At 35.4% G+C, this 17032-nt stretch overlaps 1 protein-coding gene across 1 annotated transcript; it reads right to left on the reverse strand.

The window, feature by feature from the left end:
• Positions 1-958: 958 nt before the first annotated feature.
• On the reverse strand, positions 959-14309 carry LOC130892638 (uncharacterized). The gene is made up of 5 exons (XM_057798149.1): positions 14001-14309; positions 11444-11618; positions 7585-7816; positions 4752-5132; positions 959-1671 (listed from the first exon to the last, which is right to left on the reverse strand). Exons 1-5 carry the CDS (start codon positions 14243-14245, stop codon positions 974-976), a joined length of 1731 nt encoding a protein of 576 aa, XP_057654132.1. The 5' UTR covers positions 14246-14309; the 3' UTR covers positions 959-973.
• Between the last annotated feature and the right edge of the window lie 2723 nt (positions 14310-17032).

Here is a 17032-nt window from a genome sequence, read left to right on the forward strand (position 1 = left end):
TGGATGTAATTGTAGCTAACATTCTCCTGGGCATGCTTTCACTTTCCTCAAATGCCGCTTGCTCAAGCTTATCTAAATTTTTAGGGTTTGTCATAAATAATATCAATTTCCAATGTTTAATTTGTTTATTAAATAATCACACAAAAAGAAAACTTTAAAATAAGAAGTATAAAACCATTTTTTGGGTTAAGATGGAAAAAATTGTGGCTCTATACTTTCAATATCTCTTTTGGATCCAAATTTTTCCCAAGCAAGAATTTCTCTATGGATCTGACCAGTAATCTGACGGTGCATGATCCGCACTGTATCTGGGTTGTGGTGGTAGTTCAATACCACCAAGTTCTTCGATCTTATCCCGCGTAACTTGCGCAATTTTTGGTTCAGCATTGTCTGTTGTAAGAGAACTCGTTTTCGGTTAACGAAACCTAGATTCTCCAATAAAATCTCATACATTAGCATCAACTGTAGACTGTATACCCCGGTATTGTACCCTAAACCAGACACTCAGTCTTTCCGCCCGACTCGACGTGTCTTTGTGGCAGGTTCTGACTTTATCCTTTGTCTAACCTGAGCGCGAATGTTACTCAAGCGTTAAATGTCCACTATTAAATCGATCAAACCAACGCTGTGCTGTTCGCTCAGTAACTGTGTCTTGCCCTTCAATTTGACGTACTCCGTCGTCAATAAACAAAAAAAGAATAATTAGAAACAGTGAAGCAAATGTACTCTCCATAGAATCGAAGACAAGATTCCACATGTTTGAATTTACACAAATAAAAACCGACTTTACTTATAGGACGCCCTCTGTAGATGCTAGCCGAAATTGATATTTATATGGCTGTTGGAAAAAATATTTGTTCTAAAACTGTGAAAAGTCACAATTCCTCTACAAAAAGTTTGATTCCTTCCAAACAACTATCCTGTAAATTATAAAAAGACTACAATATAAACACAGAGATTACTTAGTTAAACTCTATTTTTTTTTCTTTAAACGACCTTTCTTCATCCGATCTCTGAAGCATTTCCACAAACCGTATCTCGCTTCCCAATCTTCGAAAAACAGCTCGGGCTTATTCCAAAGAATATGATGTTGCGCATATTCGTATTGCATTTTCAACGGCGGATTCAAATGCGGCGCCCATTCGGCCCTTCTTTCAATAATCATATTCACGTATTTATAGAAAACTGTTGCGTGGTGAATATGGCAAATAAGGGTGAGTATTGACAAAATTGTCGCGTGAAGATGATGAGCTCTCACCAAATCTCTCGACATGATACTGAAAGCGAATTCTTGTATACTCATAGCTATAGTAACGATGCAGGATACTGAATATCCGCACGGAATCTCTATTAATGTGAGTGCTATCGTTTGATAGACAGTTTCTAGTTTAGCTTTGTTATCGCTCACTAAAAAACTATGAATTAATATTGCGTATATGAGATGTCGAACTTTTTTAAATAGAGCTTTATCTTTTGGATGACATTGTTTCAATACGATGTTGTATTCGCAATTGCGGAAAAAAATTTTCGGTGTTACGAAATGGTGCGCGTTCTTTCCTCGGTCAACTATACTTTGCCAGATTTTCAATCCAATTAATGTCATTTTTGTTACTTTTGATCTAAATAATGTTAGAACCATCGGTAATGGTCCGTCCACGAAAGATTGCCTACCTAAAATTGAAAGATCTTAAATAGCCTTGTGATCTTCCACCAATACTCTTAAAAATACATTATACACGATTTTTTTCATCCTTCAATCGTTTCCCTAAACAATTACCTCAATAGAACATTCCTATATTCTTCCGACACTCAACCAACCAACTCTTGAACAATAGAATTTTTGAATCGCCTTTATTAATATCCTTCCTACACTTTCATAAAAACCCACATACCTACTTTTCTCTACCTTTTTATTACACCCTTTCTCACGTACACCCAAAGAAAACATTGCCAATTCGAAGGAACAAATCGTCTCGAACCGAGCTGTGCTGCTCCTAGAGGTTCGCCCTCTAATAATGTCTTTGAATTTCCTTAATCCAAAGACACACGATACTAAGCCCGACTACGGCACGATGGGGTAGTTGCTGCCCAGGACATTCATCGTCTTCCAAGCCAAAATCACCACTTTCAAATCGTGCAAACCACTTTTGGCACGTTCACTCGGCTAGAGCACATTCACCATAAACTTTCACCAAAATACGATTACTTTCGGCAGCATTTTTCTTCATATTAAAGTAATGAACTTGGTTGCTTTGTTTGTAAAGAAATTTTCGGAAGCTATAACCTGGATTCAGGTATATTACCCATCAGATGATTGTGAATCCTAGCCCAGAACGAAATTTAGATCATAGTTCCGAACGTCGATAATTTAAAACAAGATCTATTTTTGATTTCTATCACTTTTTTGAGCGTTAATAATAACCTTTTCATCATGGTGAAGTACACGAACGAACAACGTCTGCAAATTTACTACAGAAATTCGGAATCGGTGGCCGCTACTTTAAAAGAGTTAACTTCGATTTTCGGTCGCAATTCTCGACCTAGTAAGCAGGCAGTAACAAGTTTAGTGAAAAATTTTGACTCTACATATTCGTTAAGTTATGTTGCTGTGCCAGTGACACTACGGGTTGGTCGAAGTTTAGAAAATATCGCTGCCGTTGAAACGTCCGTAGCATATGATCAGGCTCACTCAAGAATTGGAGCCGATTGACCATTCGAAGCGACGTACTTTCTCCGATTGAGCTCTGAAAAAGATGGGCCAAGATGATCAATTTCATCGCAAAACCATCTTCAGTGACGAAGCTCATTTCTGGCACAATGGGTTTGTCAATAAACAAAATATGCGGTATTGGGGAGGGGGAAAATCCACATGTGCTTAATGAAAAACCACTTCTTCCACAAAAGATAAGCGTTTGGAGCGGTTTTCATGCCGGCGGTGTTATAGGGCCATATTTTTTCGTCACCGATAGTGGTCGCCACGTTACTGTGAATGGTAATCGTTATCGCGCCATGATTATCGAATATTTTTGGCGCCACAAATCACACAGCACACTTTACAATCGATTTATTGAAGAACAAGTTTAATGAGCGTGTTATCTCAATAAATAGACCAGTCGATTGGCAGCCTCGTTCGTGCGATTTAACGCTTCTAGATTTTTGTCTTTGGGGCTACGTCATGTCATTGGTCTATGCTAATAAGCCGACGACGTTGGAAGAGCCCAAAGCCAACATTGAACGCGAAATAGTAGCCGTTTCGACCGAAATGTGTGGCCGAGTCATGGAAAATTGGGTCCAACGAATCAATCGCTGCGAACGTAGCCGCGGTGGCCATGTAAGCGAAGTCGAGTTCCATTCATAAATGTACTTCAACCTGATAATTGAGTTTTTGAAATATCTCAAATGGTTTTCAATTTATTTTGAAAAAAAACTTGTCAAGCCTTATTGGAAAACCCCTAAATTCTAGATGTTTAACACGTTGAGTCTCAACCAAAATGAATGAACTTTCGCCAAATTTTTGGGTATGGACCCAAGGAAAAATAATGAATGTTTTTTGTATGCGGTTCAAGGACTTTAGGAAAGTAAACCGCTTAAAATGCTGGCGTATTAATGCTGATGAGACAATAATAATAATTGACAGAAGATCATGAGTGGTGATTAAACCTCAAGCCGCGGTCGACTACAACAAAATTTACCAAAAATAGGTACAGGTAATGTAAAGATGGCAGAGACCAAAGATTTTAATCACATATTACTTGAATTATGTTGAAGTTAACAAAAAAATTTGAAAAGTAATGCTTTTTGTTTTACAATGGAATTGAATGTCACAAAAGAAAATCAAATAGACCAAGCGCAAGATTCTGCTTCAAGAACCCAGAACGGTCACACCAAACCGTATAACACATAATAATGGTTATTGATTACTTATCAACGATTTACCCACACGGATTATGCACTAAAATTTATTACCATTAATGGGAAAGTCAGTCTGCGGAATGGTGATATGCTGAATCACCAAGGAGACAGACGTTCCGTCAGCACCTTCCCCAATCAAGTTGATGGTAATCGTCGCGTGCAAAGTCAGGGGTGTCATCATTTGCCACGTTCTTTTACATGGCAGAACAGAGACCTTATAGCATTATAGGAGCTTGCTATTACTATTGCGACAGGTAAAAAGTAGACTTCGGGATAAACGTCCAGATCTTCTAGATATAGCAATAATCCTGCAGGATAATGCAGGCAGCTACGGCGACGTGGGGGACGGGAAGAATTGGATCAGCCATCATCATCTGAGAACTGTCACGACTTCGGGATAAACGTCCAAATCTTGTGGATGTAGCAATAAACCTGCAAGATAATACAAGCAGCTACGGTGACGTGGGGTATGGGAAGAATTGGATCAGCCATCGTCCTCTGGGGACTGTCACTTTGATCTTATTGGCAAGAGCGAAGAAGCACACCACGTTTCACAATACGAAATACAAAAGGACGACAAAGGCTGTAGCTAATGATAATCGGCATAACATAATGTGGTGATGGAACTTCGACGGTCTTTAGACGCACGTTTATCATGGCAACTTCATTTATCATAATTCAGTGTCAGTATCATCATGTAATTAACTAACACCTTGATCTTTCGTCTGTATATGTTACATTATCCAACAGGACTGATATTTTCAAGGGAAAGAAAATAGTTTTAATGATTTACGCTCCAACCCTCACGAATAGATACAAATATCAGCCTTTTCACTTACCTCCTCGTTCATTGTATTTCTTAGCGGTATAAACAGCAATATTTCCAAAACAAATAATAATTTCTTCATTATCAGCGTTGGAATTCAATTTGTTTATTACGGTTATCATGACTTTGATCAATTCTCTTCTTTCTAGAATTTTTATAGCGTGTCGAACACATATTTCCATGCCTTTCCTCAGAGAAACATAACTGAATGTATCTGTAGGTTTAGGTTTAATACTATTTTCTAACATATTCATGATGTGTATTAAAATATACATTGTGATGTCGGGACATTGTATATATTTCATAATTTCACAGAGAACTTTCGTTAAATGCTTGGCTTCGTCGGGATTGTCGATAGTTGCGATCTCGATTGTATAAACTATGTCGTCAAGGTCTGGAAAATCAAAAGATTTTTTAAATTGGCAAAATAAACTGCTTTTTCCTAAGGGTGTGCGCCAAATCGTAATTTTAATACCCGCCATAAAATTTTAATTTCTATTACAAGGTAAGTCGTGATCGTGGTTGTCATGAAGATTAGACAACTCGTTACGGGAGATTAAGCGGCTCGGCGTTTCAATTATGAAATGGAAAATAAGTATTTTAAATGCCAATGTGAACATTTGTCGTTTTTAGAATTTATTTGGATTTCCTGAATTTGGTTTGGTCAAAATTTGGTTTTTCTTATTATAATTATAATATCTCTTTCTTGAATTACAATTAATCATCGCTGTAGTATAATTTAGTAGAAAATTTCTATGTTAAATTGATTCAAAAATGAGAAATACTACAGAAGTTGTGTTTTTTGGTAAATTTTGCCTAAAGTTGATTTCTCACAATTTACTTCGGTTAAAGAAGAGTTTTTCTGAGTTTAATTTTCCAACAATTCGCCAATTAAATTAGATTTTCTCAAAATTAGTGAAAATAACAAGCCAACAACTATTTTTTTGAATATAAGTTGATCAATAAATGTATCTTTCTATGTTTGATATCATGAAAAATGGTTTTTTGGTCAAAATTTAGCTTTTCTAAACCAATATTTTCAAAAATTGAATTTTTTAAATCCAATTTAGTGAAAAATGAGCTTTTCTTGGTCAATACTAAAATAAATTCATCAAAATTCAAGTTCCATTCACTTTAGTCACAAAAAACTTTTCTGAAATTATTCTTTCAACAATTGGCCTTTTGAATTTTGTCAAAACTAAACATTTTCAAATAAAATTTAGCCAAAACTATATATTCTAAATATAATCTGATCAAAAAATTGAATTTTTCACTTTAAATTGCTTGAAAAATTTGGTTTTCTTGGTTAACAATATCAAACATTGAGACGAATAAATTCAATTCAGTTAAAAGGAAGCTTTTCATGGCTAATATTATCCCAAACTCTCGAAATCTCTAAATTTAATTAAGTCAAAAATTTGCCAATATTATCAAAAATCGAATTTTATAAATTCAATTTAGTTAAAAACTGACATTTTCAGCTCAATTTTCAATAATTAGCCTGAAGAATTCAATTTTATCAAAAATTGTGATTTTCAAAAGGAATTTAGGCACAAACTATTTTTTTATAAATAAAAACTTCAAAAAATTAGATTTTTCATGTATAATTGACTCAAAAACTGTTTTTTTGATCAAACCATTAGATTTTCTTGTAATGTAAATTGGCCAGTATTCACAAAAATTGAATTTTCCAAAAATAATTCACTCAAAAATTGTCTTTTCTGGCTAATATTATCAAAAATGGAAGATTCTAAGTTCAAATCATTTAAAAATGAGCTTTTCTTGGGCAATATTGTCAAAAATTTTATCCTATAAACTGGTCACTTATTGGCCAATAATGTCAAAAAGTCAATTTTCTACATTCAATATAGTCAAAAATGTTCTTTTCTCAGCTATATATAACAACTTACTCAAGGAGTACTTTTTTATAGATCAATTTCTGAAAAATTGGCATTTTAAAGTAAATTTTAAAAAAAATGTTTCATTTTATGATTTTAATCAAAAATTGGCTCTTATTCGTTTGATTTGGACGAATATAATCAAAATTTTCTAAATTTAATTTGGAGAAATATTGAGTTTGACGTTGAAACAGAGCAGCAATTTTCTCTCTACACTCAATTTGCTCAAAAATGGGTTTCACTTTATGAGTGATATCAAAAATAGGCTCCTCTTGGCTTAGTTTTCTCCGGAATTGGCTTCTATGAGTTTTATTTTGTTGGAAATCGATTTTTCCAAACGTAATTCTATCTAAACTTCTCTTCCATAAATGTAATTTGATAGAAAATTTGCTTTTCTACATTAAATTTTCAACGTATTAGTTGAAAAACTATTATAAAATGCTATGTCTCTATAAAATGTAACTATAGCATTCATTGCGATCCGATACATATTCTTATTTATCACTATTATCAATTTTTGATACAACATTACGCAATCCCCTTTTGTACTACAGAAACAGTCATCTACACAGGGACTTGGACTTAGAAACTGTTAGAAAAACCATAAAAAAATTCGCAGGAAACCACGACTTCTTCACCACACCAACATTGAGGCAATCCAGCTCCTGAACAATTTTGAGCTAGTTTAGTGTATAGTGTAGTGAAAAACCGAACCGTATTTCGGTTAGTGTGCACGATAACATTAGTGTAAATAATTGCTAGAACCTAGGTATTGCTAAAAAGACAGACTTTAGTTAAGTTTGCAAGTAGTAGATTAAATTAAAATTAAATTACTCATTGATCTATTTTGATCAGTTCGTTATTGTAATAAAATATCCCTTGAAAGGATAATTTTACTTATAATAAAAAGAAATTATTCTAAACAAAACTGTTCAATGTTGCTTTTACCTTCTTTGACATAACGATGAATTTCCAAAATTTTGATTATCAATGCAGTACAGGCAAACTCGATTTCCCAAAGTTTACCTTCTCTATAAAACGTAACTATAGCATTCACTGCGATCCGATACATATTCTTATTTATCACTCTTATCAATTTCTGATACACCATTACGCAACGTTCCGATTTTCTTTTTCTCGCCCAAGATACTAATCCAGATTCCGATGTTCTCAGCCTCAACTAAAGACAAAAATTTCTTATAATTCCAATCGGAAAATTTAATGCTAAAGAAACAAGGTTTGTAATTTTCTGTTATTTTCATATTCAATTCAAAATCTAGAATGAAATTGTCTTAAGGCTTTCCTCGAGCTTTCCAAAAGCTACCGCACATCTCACACAACTCTCATATCAGTATTATATGAATCATCATGTACCCAAATCATCTTTAACCAAACGTCGGTGTTTTCTACTATTTCTCTATAACCTGGTAAACTTATTCACCAGATCAATTGCCGATGACAGGAAATATTGCCGTATGAGCTGTACCCGTTGCTCATTTCACTTAATCAAATTGTTTCCACGGCTATTTTTACTTACAAACGCACAAAAGAAACAGCTTTCAATAGTATCTTAATCTAAGCAGAGGAAATAAATCCTATATCAGGGCCATCCTAAATCAATTTCTAACCAAAAAAACATTCTCGATCTATTCGGCGTAAGCTACTGTATTGATGGCAGTTGGGGCGTTAGTGACAAGTCTCAACATACTTTATACACAGTTTCAACTTGCTGATTCTATCTATTTTATTATGATGGGGCTCGAACGATCACTCAGTCAAGTAGTCTTGAAAAATGGTTCAAATTTCGTTTCACACTCTCATAAAAGTTATGACATAGGAAGGATTCACACCAGCTCAAATCAAAAACAGAATGGGGGCTGTTTACAGTGGCTTGTGTCCATCATTTTCAACAATCAGAAATTGCTCTAAATTTTTTCGCTGGAAACTAGAATCATTAGAAGATGAGAAAGTGCGAGAGTGATAACTCCAGAAAGCAATAAAATAGTGGAAAAATTATTTTGAGGTGACCGGCGCCTAAAAACAAGAGAAATTGCCTTACAGACCGACATTTTCAAAAAAAGTGTTAGAAGACTCCTACATGAGCATGTAAACATGACAAAAATTAGTAAACGGTGGTTGCCTCGAATTTTCAACGCAGTGCAAAAAAAATCCGATCAATTGTAGCGGGTGACGAAACTATAGTCTTCTACTATGATCCACTATTCAAAAGAGATTCTAAGGAGTGGCATCGGAAAGGAGAGTTCGTGCCAAAAAAAGCAAAGGTTATGGAAAGTACGAAAAAAGTGAAGTCTACAATATTTTGGGACTGCGAGGGTATACTTTTGATTGGCTTTGAGAAACCAAATAAAACCGTTAACGCCTCATATTACTTCGGCTTACTAAGGCAGTTGCGTCCTAAAATTATCGAATATAGGCGTGGGAGAATCAGCTAAAGTTTCTACTAGCTTCCTAACAATGGTCCAATCCACACTTCGCTTTGTTTTCCAAGGCTACGTATGTGATTTCACAGATCTGGTCCCATCCGGCCGAGTTGATGTTCAGGGTGGCCCAGAAGACATTTTTTTTAATCGAAACCCTATTATTTGACGTCGTAAATTGATTCCACGCTCTATTGTTAGCAACTTTTATTTAGATCACTTTTTTGATAGGAGCAGCCGTATAAAAGGGTTACAGGGTTTTTCAGAAAGCCAAAAGCCACCTTTTCCAAATAAGAGGAGTAGGTACCATTCAATTTACAATATGTTCTTCGCGCAAACAGAACTCCTTTCTCTTAAGAATATTTTCGAGTGCAAGATTATTGATATTTATATAATTTGTTCTGAAAAAATTTAAAACTTCGCGATTTTTGTTCGTATTGCTATTAATACTATCCCTATAACGATTTTTATTTCTTTATTGACTTCCTGGCAGCCTATTCATGAGGATTAAAGACAATAATACGTTCATACAGTATAAAAAAGCCGTGAGCAACAGAGCTCCATCACGAAATTCGAATTTTTCGTCGAATGAAGAATTTAACTAATACACAAACAAATCTTTCAATAAAATGAATTTCTTGGAAATGATATCAATTCTCAATCTTATTTCTTTACATGGAAAATTTGCTATTCCTCAATAACTTTTCATTTCACAAGTTAACTCTCTCTCTCGAATGAAAATTCATAATTTCAATAGACGCGGTGGTCTCGAACCCTTTTATTCAATTCCAATTGACAACAAAGAAAAAATTTTCATAATGACAAGAAATTTCGAAAATGGGAAGTAAAAAAAATCACCCTAGCAACGATCATACTCGTATTATTCATTAAATAGGAGGCGGTCCAGTTCAACAATTACAAAATGATTTCGGGCGTTTTGTTCTAGAAGAACTGAAGAAGAAAACTTTGAACTTGAGAAAGACAATTCTTCAACATCACCCCTACTTGCATGCGAAGTTCGAACCCTCTAGTTGAACTTTTTCTGGCCAAAAAATAAGAAAAAATAACAAAAATGACCAAAAAATGGAGAGGGGTGGAGATGGAAAGTTTCGACCTTAGACAGGAAATCATCTCGCAACTAATTGAACCCACATGTGAAATTTCATTTTTCAGTCGGTTTTCGTTTGACCTGCAGAGGTGAGCAAAGGTCAAAAACCACTTTTTTTGCACTGCGACCCCTCGAAATATTCATTTGTTTTCAACCAAACTCTAATAACATCAATCCGCCGTCAAAAAAGCCATGTATGCTAATTTTGAACCAAATCGAATCCATAGCAATTGCTCGAGAGACGAAAATAAGAATTGTAGCTTAAACAGATATATAGATTTATATATAAACTACAGACATTCGAAAAACCATCATAATCGTGTTCAGGAGGTCTCAAAACATGGGAAAAATGATGTGCCTCCCATTTTTTTTTTCTAGTCATGCTTACCGTAATAGTCTAATTTTTCCTTGAAAAATTCGACTAACAAAGGAACTGGAATCTATAGTAATAACATTTGAAAAAAAAACAAGAGCTAAAAAGAAAAAAATGTAAGCTCCTAAGCCGGCACGAACCCACAGTTAATTATTAATAGAAAGTAAACTATAAACCTTGTAGTTAATTTCTGAAGAGGTAGATTTCTATGAAAATCCATTTTTTCTTGTTTTTCATTAAATAATCAAGCTACATAAACTTAAATTATGATACAAGTTACATTTATCGTAATAAAGATGATTAATTTCGGATAATCAAAACGGTCGTGAATTACATGAAGAAAAATCTAGATTATTCTTAAAATTAAAACGTAAAAAATAATATTTCATAAACATGTATCAGCATATATTTTAATATAAAATGCTTTAAACAACTTGGCAATAAATTGTAGTTAATTCGCTTGTGAAATTAATTCTGTTCAATCAACTTTACAAAATTATTGTAATTTTGTGTTTGATAAAATTTAGTTCTTGGTACTTTATTTAATAAAACATCTCAGGTGGAAAATTTTAACTAGAAAAAACTGACGGTGGACAATGATAATAGAAACTAAGAACAGATTAACCAAAAAACTATGGGGAAATTCGAAATTTCAGGTATTGGTCCTATGTCCACCAATCCACCAAATGCATAGGTTTGCCCCACTTGAGGGCGGTATGCGAACATTTTGACTTTAAAAGGGCGTGGGAATAAAGGGAGACTATATCGCGAATAAATCACAGTTTAATTTTATTTTTTACCTTTGTTTATGTTGAGGTTAAGAACTCATGGACCACACTCACCAATAATACCAACTTTTGCTGTAACAATCTCTTTTGGCCCACTTACCTGAAAATGATGCATACAACTCATAATGCACCAAATCAAATGGATAACGTGAGATATGTTTAAAAAATCAGGATCCACTCTATTTACAATATCTTCTAGAATATTCATTCCTATTGAACGTCTAATATGGAGTTCATGTAGATCTCTGATACTTTTCAAACAGCATTTATATAATCTGATAACAACCAATAAATTTCAATTATCTATATGTAAATGGACGTATTTGTCACTACAACAAAAACTTTTTGAAATATTTCAACTTATTTTTCGAAAATTGGCCAGCTGCATATATTCATTTAAAATATATCTGGCAATAGTTCGAGAATCATCCTAACATCATATTTTCCCCACGAGGAATATTACCTTACCTTACTAATTGGCACTAGGGTCCTCAAAGGACCTTAGCCTCAAGGATGTTGTACTTTTCTCCGCCAGTTCCGGACGCCTAGTACTTTTAGGTCCTGTTCTATGTCGATCTTATGAATGGTCGTCCTGGTAGTCTGCGGCTTGCCGGCTTTTTCCGGCATGCAAGTTTGACTCCTCGACCTTCCGGCATCCGTTCGATTTGTCCAAGCCATCTCCTGATCTCTGCTACCAGACTGGGCTCCACATACAGAGCGTAAGTCTCAGCATTAGTACGGATAAGCCATCCTCTTTGGTCTTGAATTAGGCTATAGATACGCCGACTTTGAGCTGAGTCTCAGTTCGTCTCTAGCAGTTATTGTCCATATTTCAGAAGCATACATGACTACTGGACTTAGTTCTGCACGATAGATACTCTTTTGTGCGCCTGTTAAGAGGGATTTCAGCATCTTCTGGGCACTGTAATACGCCTTGTTTCCAGCTTTCACTCTTCTGTACCTCCAGTGCACTCTCGTTGTTTATAGTTCTAAGAGAGTCAAAGTGTTTGAAGCTTCAAGGTGATATAATATTCCTTATGGGGAAAAGTTTCCTAGCTATCCCGGACTACAAATCGAGAAAATAATAGTAAGTTTCATGTTTTTGAAACTATACAAAAGTAAATGAATATTCTAATATTTGGTGAGAAGTGTGTGAAATACAAGCAGGAAAAAAGCTACACACATGGTGATAAATCAAAATACCTAAATGCTATATGTTCAAATTTATACAGCATCTTTAATATGTTATAAGCCAGCGATTGAACTAGGATTATCATGATTGCTTCAATCGTTTTTTCTCTACGAGCGAAAAACTGAGTAAAAAATAGAATGTAATTTTCAAAAATGTATAAAAAAGTCAATTTTTTTTTAATTTAGAATTTAGTGCAGTACAATCTCTAGTCTTGAATATGAAGATTAGAATGCCGTTTGGTTTTTTGATTTCAAATAAACAGAACAGCCGCATTTTTGTACAACGTCAGGTACCTCTTTTACTTGTCGTCCACTATAACTATTTTATTTTAACTTCAAGAAATTTGTGAAACTTATTTAAATGTTAATAAATATTATGCAAAAACAATGATATTGATTATTTCCACGGTTTTCCCCTGTAAAAAATTATTGAAAAAATCGTAATAAAACAGCCGAGGACCTTCTTAAAGAAGAAATATTGACAAATTTGTGTTAATTTAAAAATGGTTAACATTCTTCAAGGTTAACAAAGTTAATATTGATATTTTATGAAATGAAACAATGAAAACCATATTGAAATTCAAGCCAACGGCTAAAAAACGATAGTTTTCAGTTGTTGATACGTGCTGGTGTAATAAATCTCATGGAACTGGGTGTTTAAGTGATATCCCACTATAGTACGATCCAATCTACGATCTCCAATGCACCGACATGAACGAACCGAGAATGCCCCAGAGTAACAACAACAAGAATTCGATTATCGATACACGAGGTACATCTAGAAATTTAGTTTCCTGATGTTTTCCCCTTTAAAGTAAACGTAATTAGACGTGTCAACGAAAGCTTGAAAATTTCATGGAACACTAAGGAAATTGCGAAGTGCCACTCAAAATAAGCTTACTGCAGGTAGTGTGCTCCTCCAAGGCGATGCTCGTCCGCATGCGGCGCAACGCCCAGCTGCTGCTTTGACGGAATTCAGCTGAGAGTTGTTTGTTCATCCACTCTACAGCTTGGATTTTGTTCCCAGCGATTTTCTCATTTTCATGCACCTTAAGAACAGCGAAGTGCTGACGACGTGTGTCACACGTTGGTTCCATTGACAAGAGGCACATTTCAACGACAGAAAGATACTAAATCGGGTGGTAGCTATGTTTACAAATAGCTGAAACATTGCTGTACTTGAGTACTTATTCCCTAAAAATACCTTCAATATAGGAAAACTGAATGTCTGTCGTAGTTATTGCACTAAAGATACAGTTCGTGGAAGGCTGATATAAAGCAGTATTTCTGTATGCAGGACAACACATCTGGTCTTCTAATCATAAATCATCCAGTCAAGTAAGGAAGAACGAAAATATCACTGTGATATTTGGCTCGAACTGATCACAAAAATAACATTTTTACATACCACTCGAGTTTTCTTCTAATGAGTATTAGAAACCTTTCAAAGATGAGTGAATCTTTACCGTTTAATTTGATGTTCGAATTCATTGTATGACATGGGCTCCCAAACTCCTAAGATAGTTTTAAATTTTCTTGACAGGGGTGTTCTCTCTTTCAGATCGCGAAGTTTCGCATCGGATACCCTTATATTTATAATATGATCCAAAGAGTCTATGGGTTTCTCTTCTAATACATTTAACTGATGCTCCAGAGTTCTCTGTCTTCTTTTACTGAGTCGTTCCGATAAGTCATCATCGACTCTAAGCATATCTATACTTGAAATTAAGCGTAAATCGGGTTAAAAATTTGCTAAAATCTACTTAAGAAATCAGTTAAATGTCATCACTTTGTCAAATTTCTTAGGACATTTTTTATTTCACTGTCAGTTCGAACAGACAACTTGAATACTTATACAGTCATGCAAACAAACAGGTGGAAAGTGGTGACTGCATAAAGCGTGTAGGTCATACTGGTTTGTTCTACAATATATACAGGTAAGTTAGACAATATACGCTCAACAGCAAAAAAAACGGACACTTAGATTTTGTCTTATAATTTTGTTAAATATATTAATCTTTTTAATTTATGGTAAGAATTGATTAATTTATAGGTTATTTAAACAAAATCTGCCAAAAGTGAATAATTTTTATTGATTATTTACACAAAAAATACAAGAAACAATGATAACACCTTATATAAAAAACGTTATTCTTCATTTTTATTAGGTTTTCTAACAATTTATGTAATTCTAATAGCAAGTATTAATCTCTCTGTTACGGCGAAGGGCTCTAACCCTATCAAGCATCGAATAAATTAAATTCTGGACGTACTCCACCTGCATAGCATCCCATTCTTCTCGAAGAACAATTTGGAGCGGATTTAGGTGACTAGGATGTGGAAGGCGACGTCTAACAGGCCTCCCTTAATTATCCCACAAATGCTCTATGGGATTCAAATCGAGAGATCGTGCAGGCCAGTCTAAAACTGTGATTCCCACTTGCTTCAAGTATTCGGTGACAATTTTGGAGATATGTGATCGAGCCTTATCCTGCATTAAGGTGTATTGCACACCAATAAATCGAGCAAATGGGATCACAGCCTCTAGGAGGACTTCTTCGATGTACCTCCGAGCAGTCAGAGCCCCATTACTTATGAAAATCGGTTCAGTCCGGGCGTGGGAGTTAATTCCACCCCAAAACATAACTGATCTCGATCTCGACTCCATCCTCTGAGTGGTATAAACCAAATCAAGACTCATCCGTGAATAAAACGGTTCCCCATTATTCCATAGTCCAATGAGAATACTGATCGGCAAATAATCGCCTTTCTCTTCGACGCATTTCCAGGAACTGGGGCCCTGTTGCGGGTCGCCTTGATATGATTTCGTGCTCCATCAGTCTCCACCGCATTGTATCTGCACTTACACGTATATTTCGTGCCACTTCAAGTCTCTCCTATACCGACTGTGTAATAAATCGAACGTCTACTGCCGTTTTTGTCCTTGGTCGCCCACTTCCGGCCCTCCTATCGTAGCTACCAGTCTCCCGGATACGCCGGAGTGCTTCGTGAAAGGTTGACTTCGCTACTCCAAGCGTTTCGGCAATGCACCGTAAGAACCGGCCTTCTCTGGCCTAGGCATCAGCTCGGAATATGTCAATATTTGAAAGAACCAGTATTATGGACCAAAATTAAAAAAACATATCCATTAATCACAAAAAAGACTCGGTTCATAAATTGAAGATGTTCAAATATGCGAAAAACTACTTACAGTTTAGAATAGATCCGACAGGTAAATCAACTTTGAGACAAATAAATCAAATCTGAGTTTCACCTAATTGTTTACTAATTCTAAAGGGATTAGTTCAATGGATTTAGACCCTATATTCTCTGTAATAACACATACACCCACAAAAATATACACATGGCTGAAAATTAGCTTTTAATAAGAAAAATAAGAAGCGTCCGTGTATTTATATAGAGCACTTCTCTTCCTTGATACCTAGAAGACAGTGCCTGAAACAATAATACGGACAACTCTTACAAAGCACACCAATAAAGACTCGATATTGAACTTACTTAGATCTGGTTGCTACCTCCAAACCATGATTAGTGACACGATCATTTAGACACGTCCTATTGGCCATTGTCTTGACGGGATAAGTTTTCAACCTGATTCACCGTAGTTGCTTCAGTCAAGGAGTCAAAAAATAAGACGGTCTATTTTCATTAACAATCCAAATTTGTGACTTCAACAATTTCAGCAATCGCGTTAGCTATCTCATGAATGCTTTCATCGTCCTATTTGTAATAGCTTATCGATCAGCTATTAATGAGTCCAACGGTGGAACACCTCCAAAAAATCTGTTTTGACGTGAAATGATACTTCCTTGTGACTTACAATTTGACTGCATGGAGAAAACTTAGGGGGAGAAGATTACGTGATCCAATTGAGGAGGAGAATGGACGACATATACAAATTGGTTCGTTTGAATCTCCACGTTGCCAGCGACATAATAAAAAAAGTTACGACACGGAAGTCACAGACGGCGTTTTTAAAGATGTATGAGGCACAACCCGAGGACAATATTACAAAAATCATGGGAAGGTCCATACCTAATCAAGAAAAGGATCAATCGCAAAAGCAAGATCCCCAATAGAAAACCGAAAGTAGTCTACCAAAATCGACTAGCGCTGCTCGAAAGAGACCATGACCTAAAGGAAGGAGTGAATAATTTGCGACAAAAGCCTGATCCTGCCTTCGATAAGTTTATGTATGCGCACAGAAGTACAAGCAAACTTAGATATGGAGTCACTACGGAACTGCAACAAGATTTGTTCGCTCTGTCGAAAAATTATAAATTATTCGATGGCCTGGAACATCCCTGTCCGTATCAAGGGCGCACAATAGTTGGCAATCGACATTCGGAAGAAGTTTGGTCAATTAGAACTTTAAGAGCAGATTCCAGCCTCCAGCAAGACGCTGAGAATCAAATACATTTCGCAGTATATCTTCTACTCGGTAATCAAAAATGATGTTCAAGATCATTCCACCTAG

This window comes from Diorhabda carinulata, chromosome 4 (assembly GCF_026250575.1).
Source record: "Diorhabda carinulata isolate Delta chromosome 4, icDioCari1.1, whole genome shotgun sequence".
In the NCBI taxonomy this organism is placed as follows: Eukaryota; Metazoa; Arthropoda; class Insecta; order Coleoptera; family Chrysomelidae; genus Diorhabda; species Diorhabda carinulata.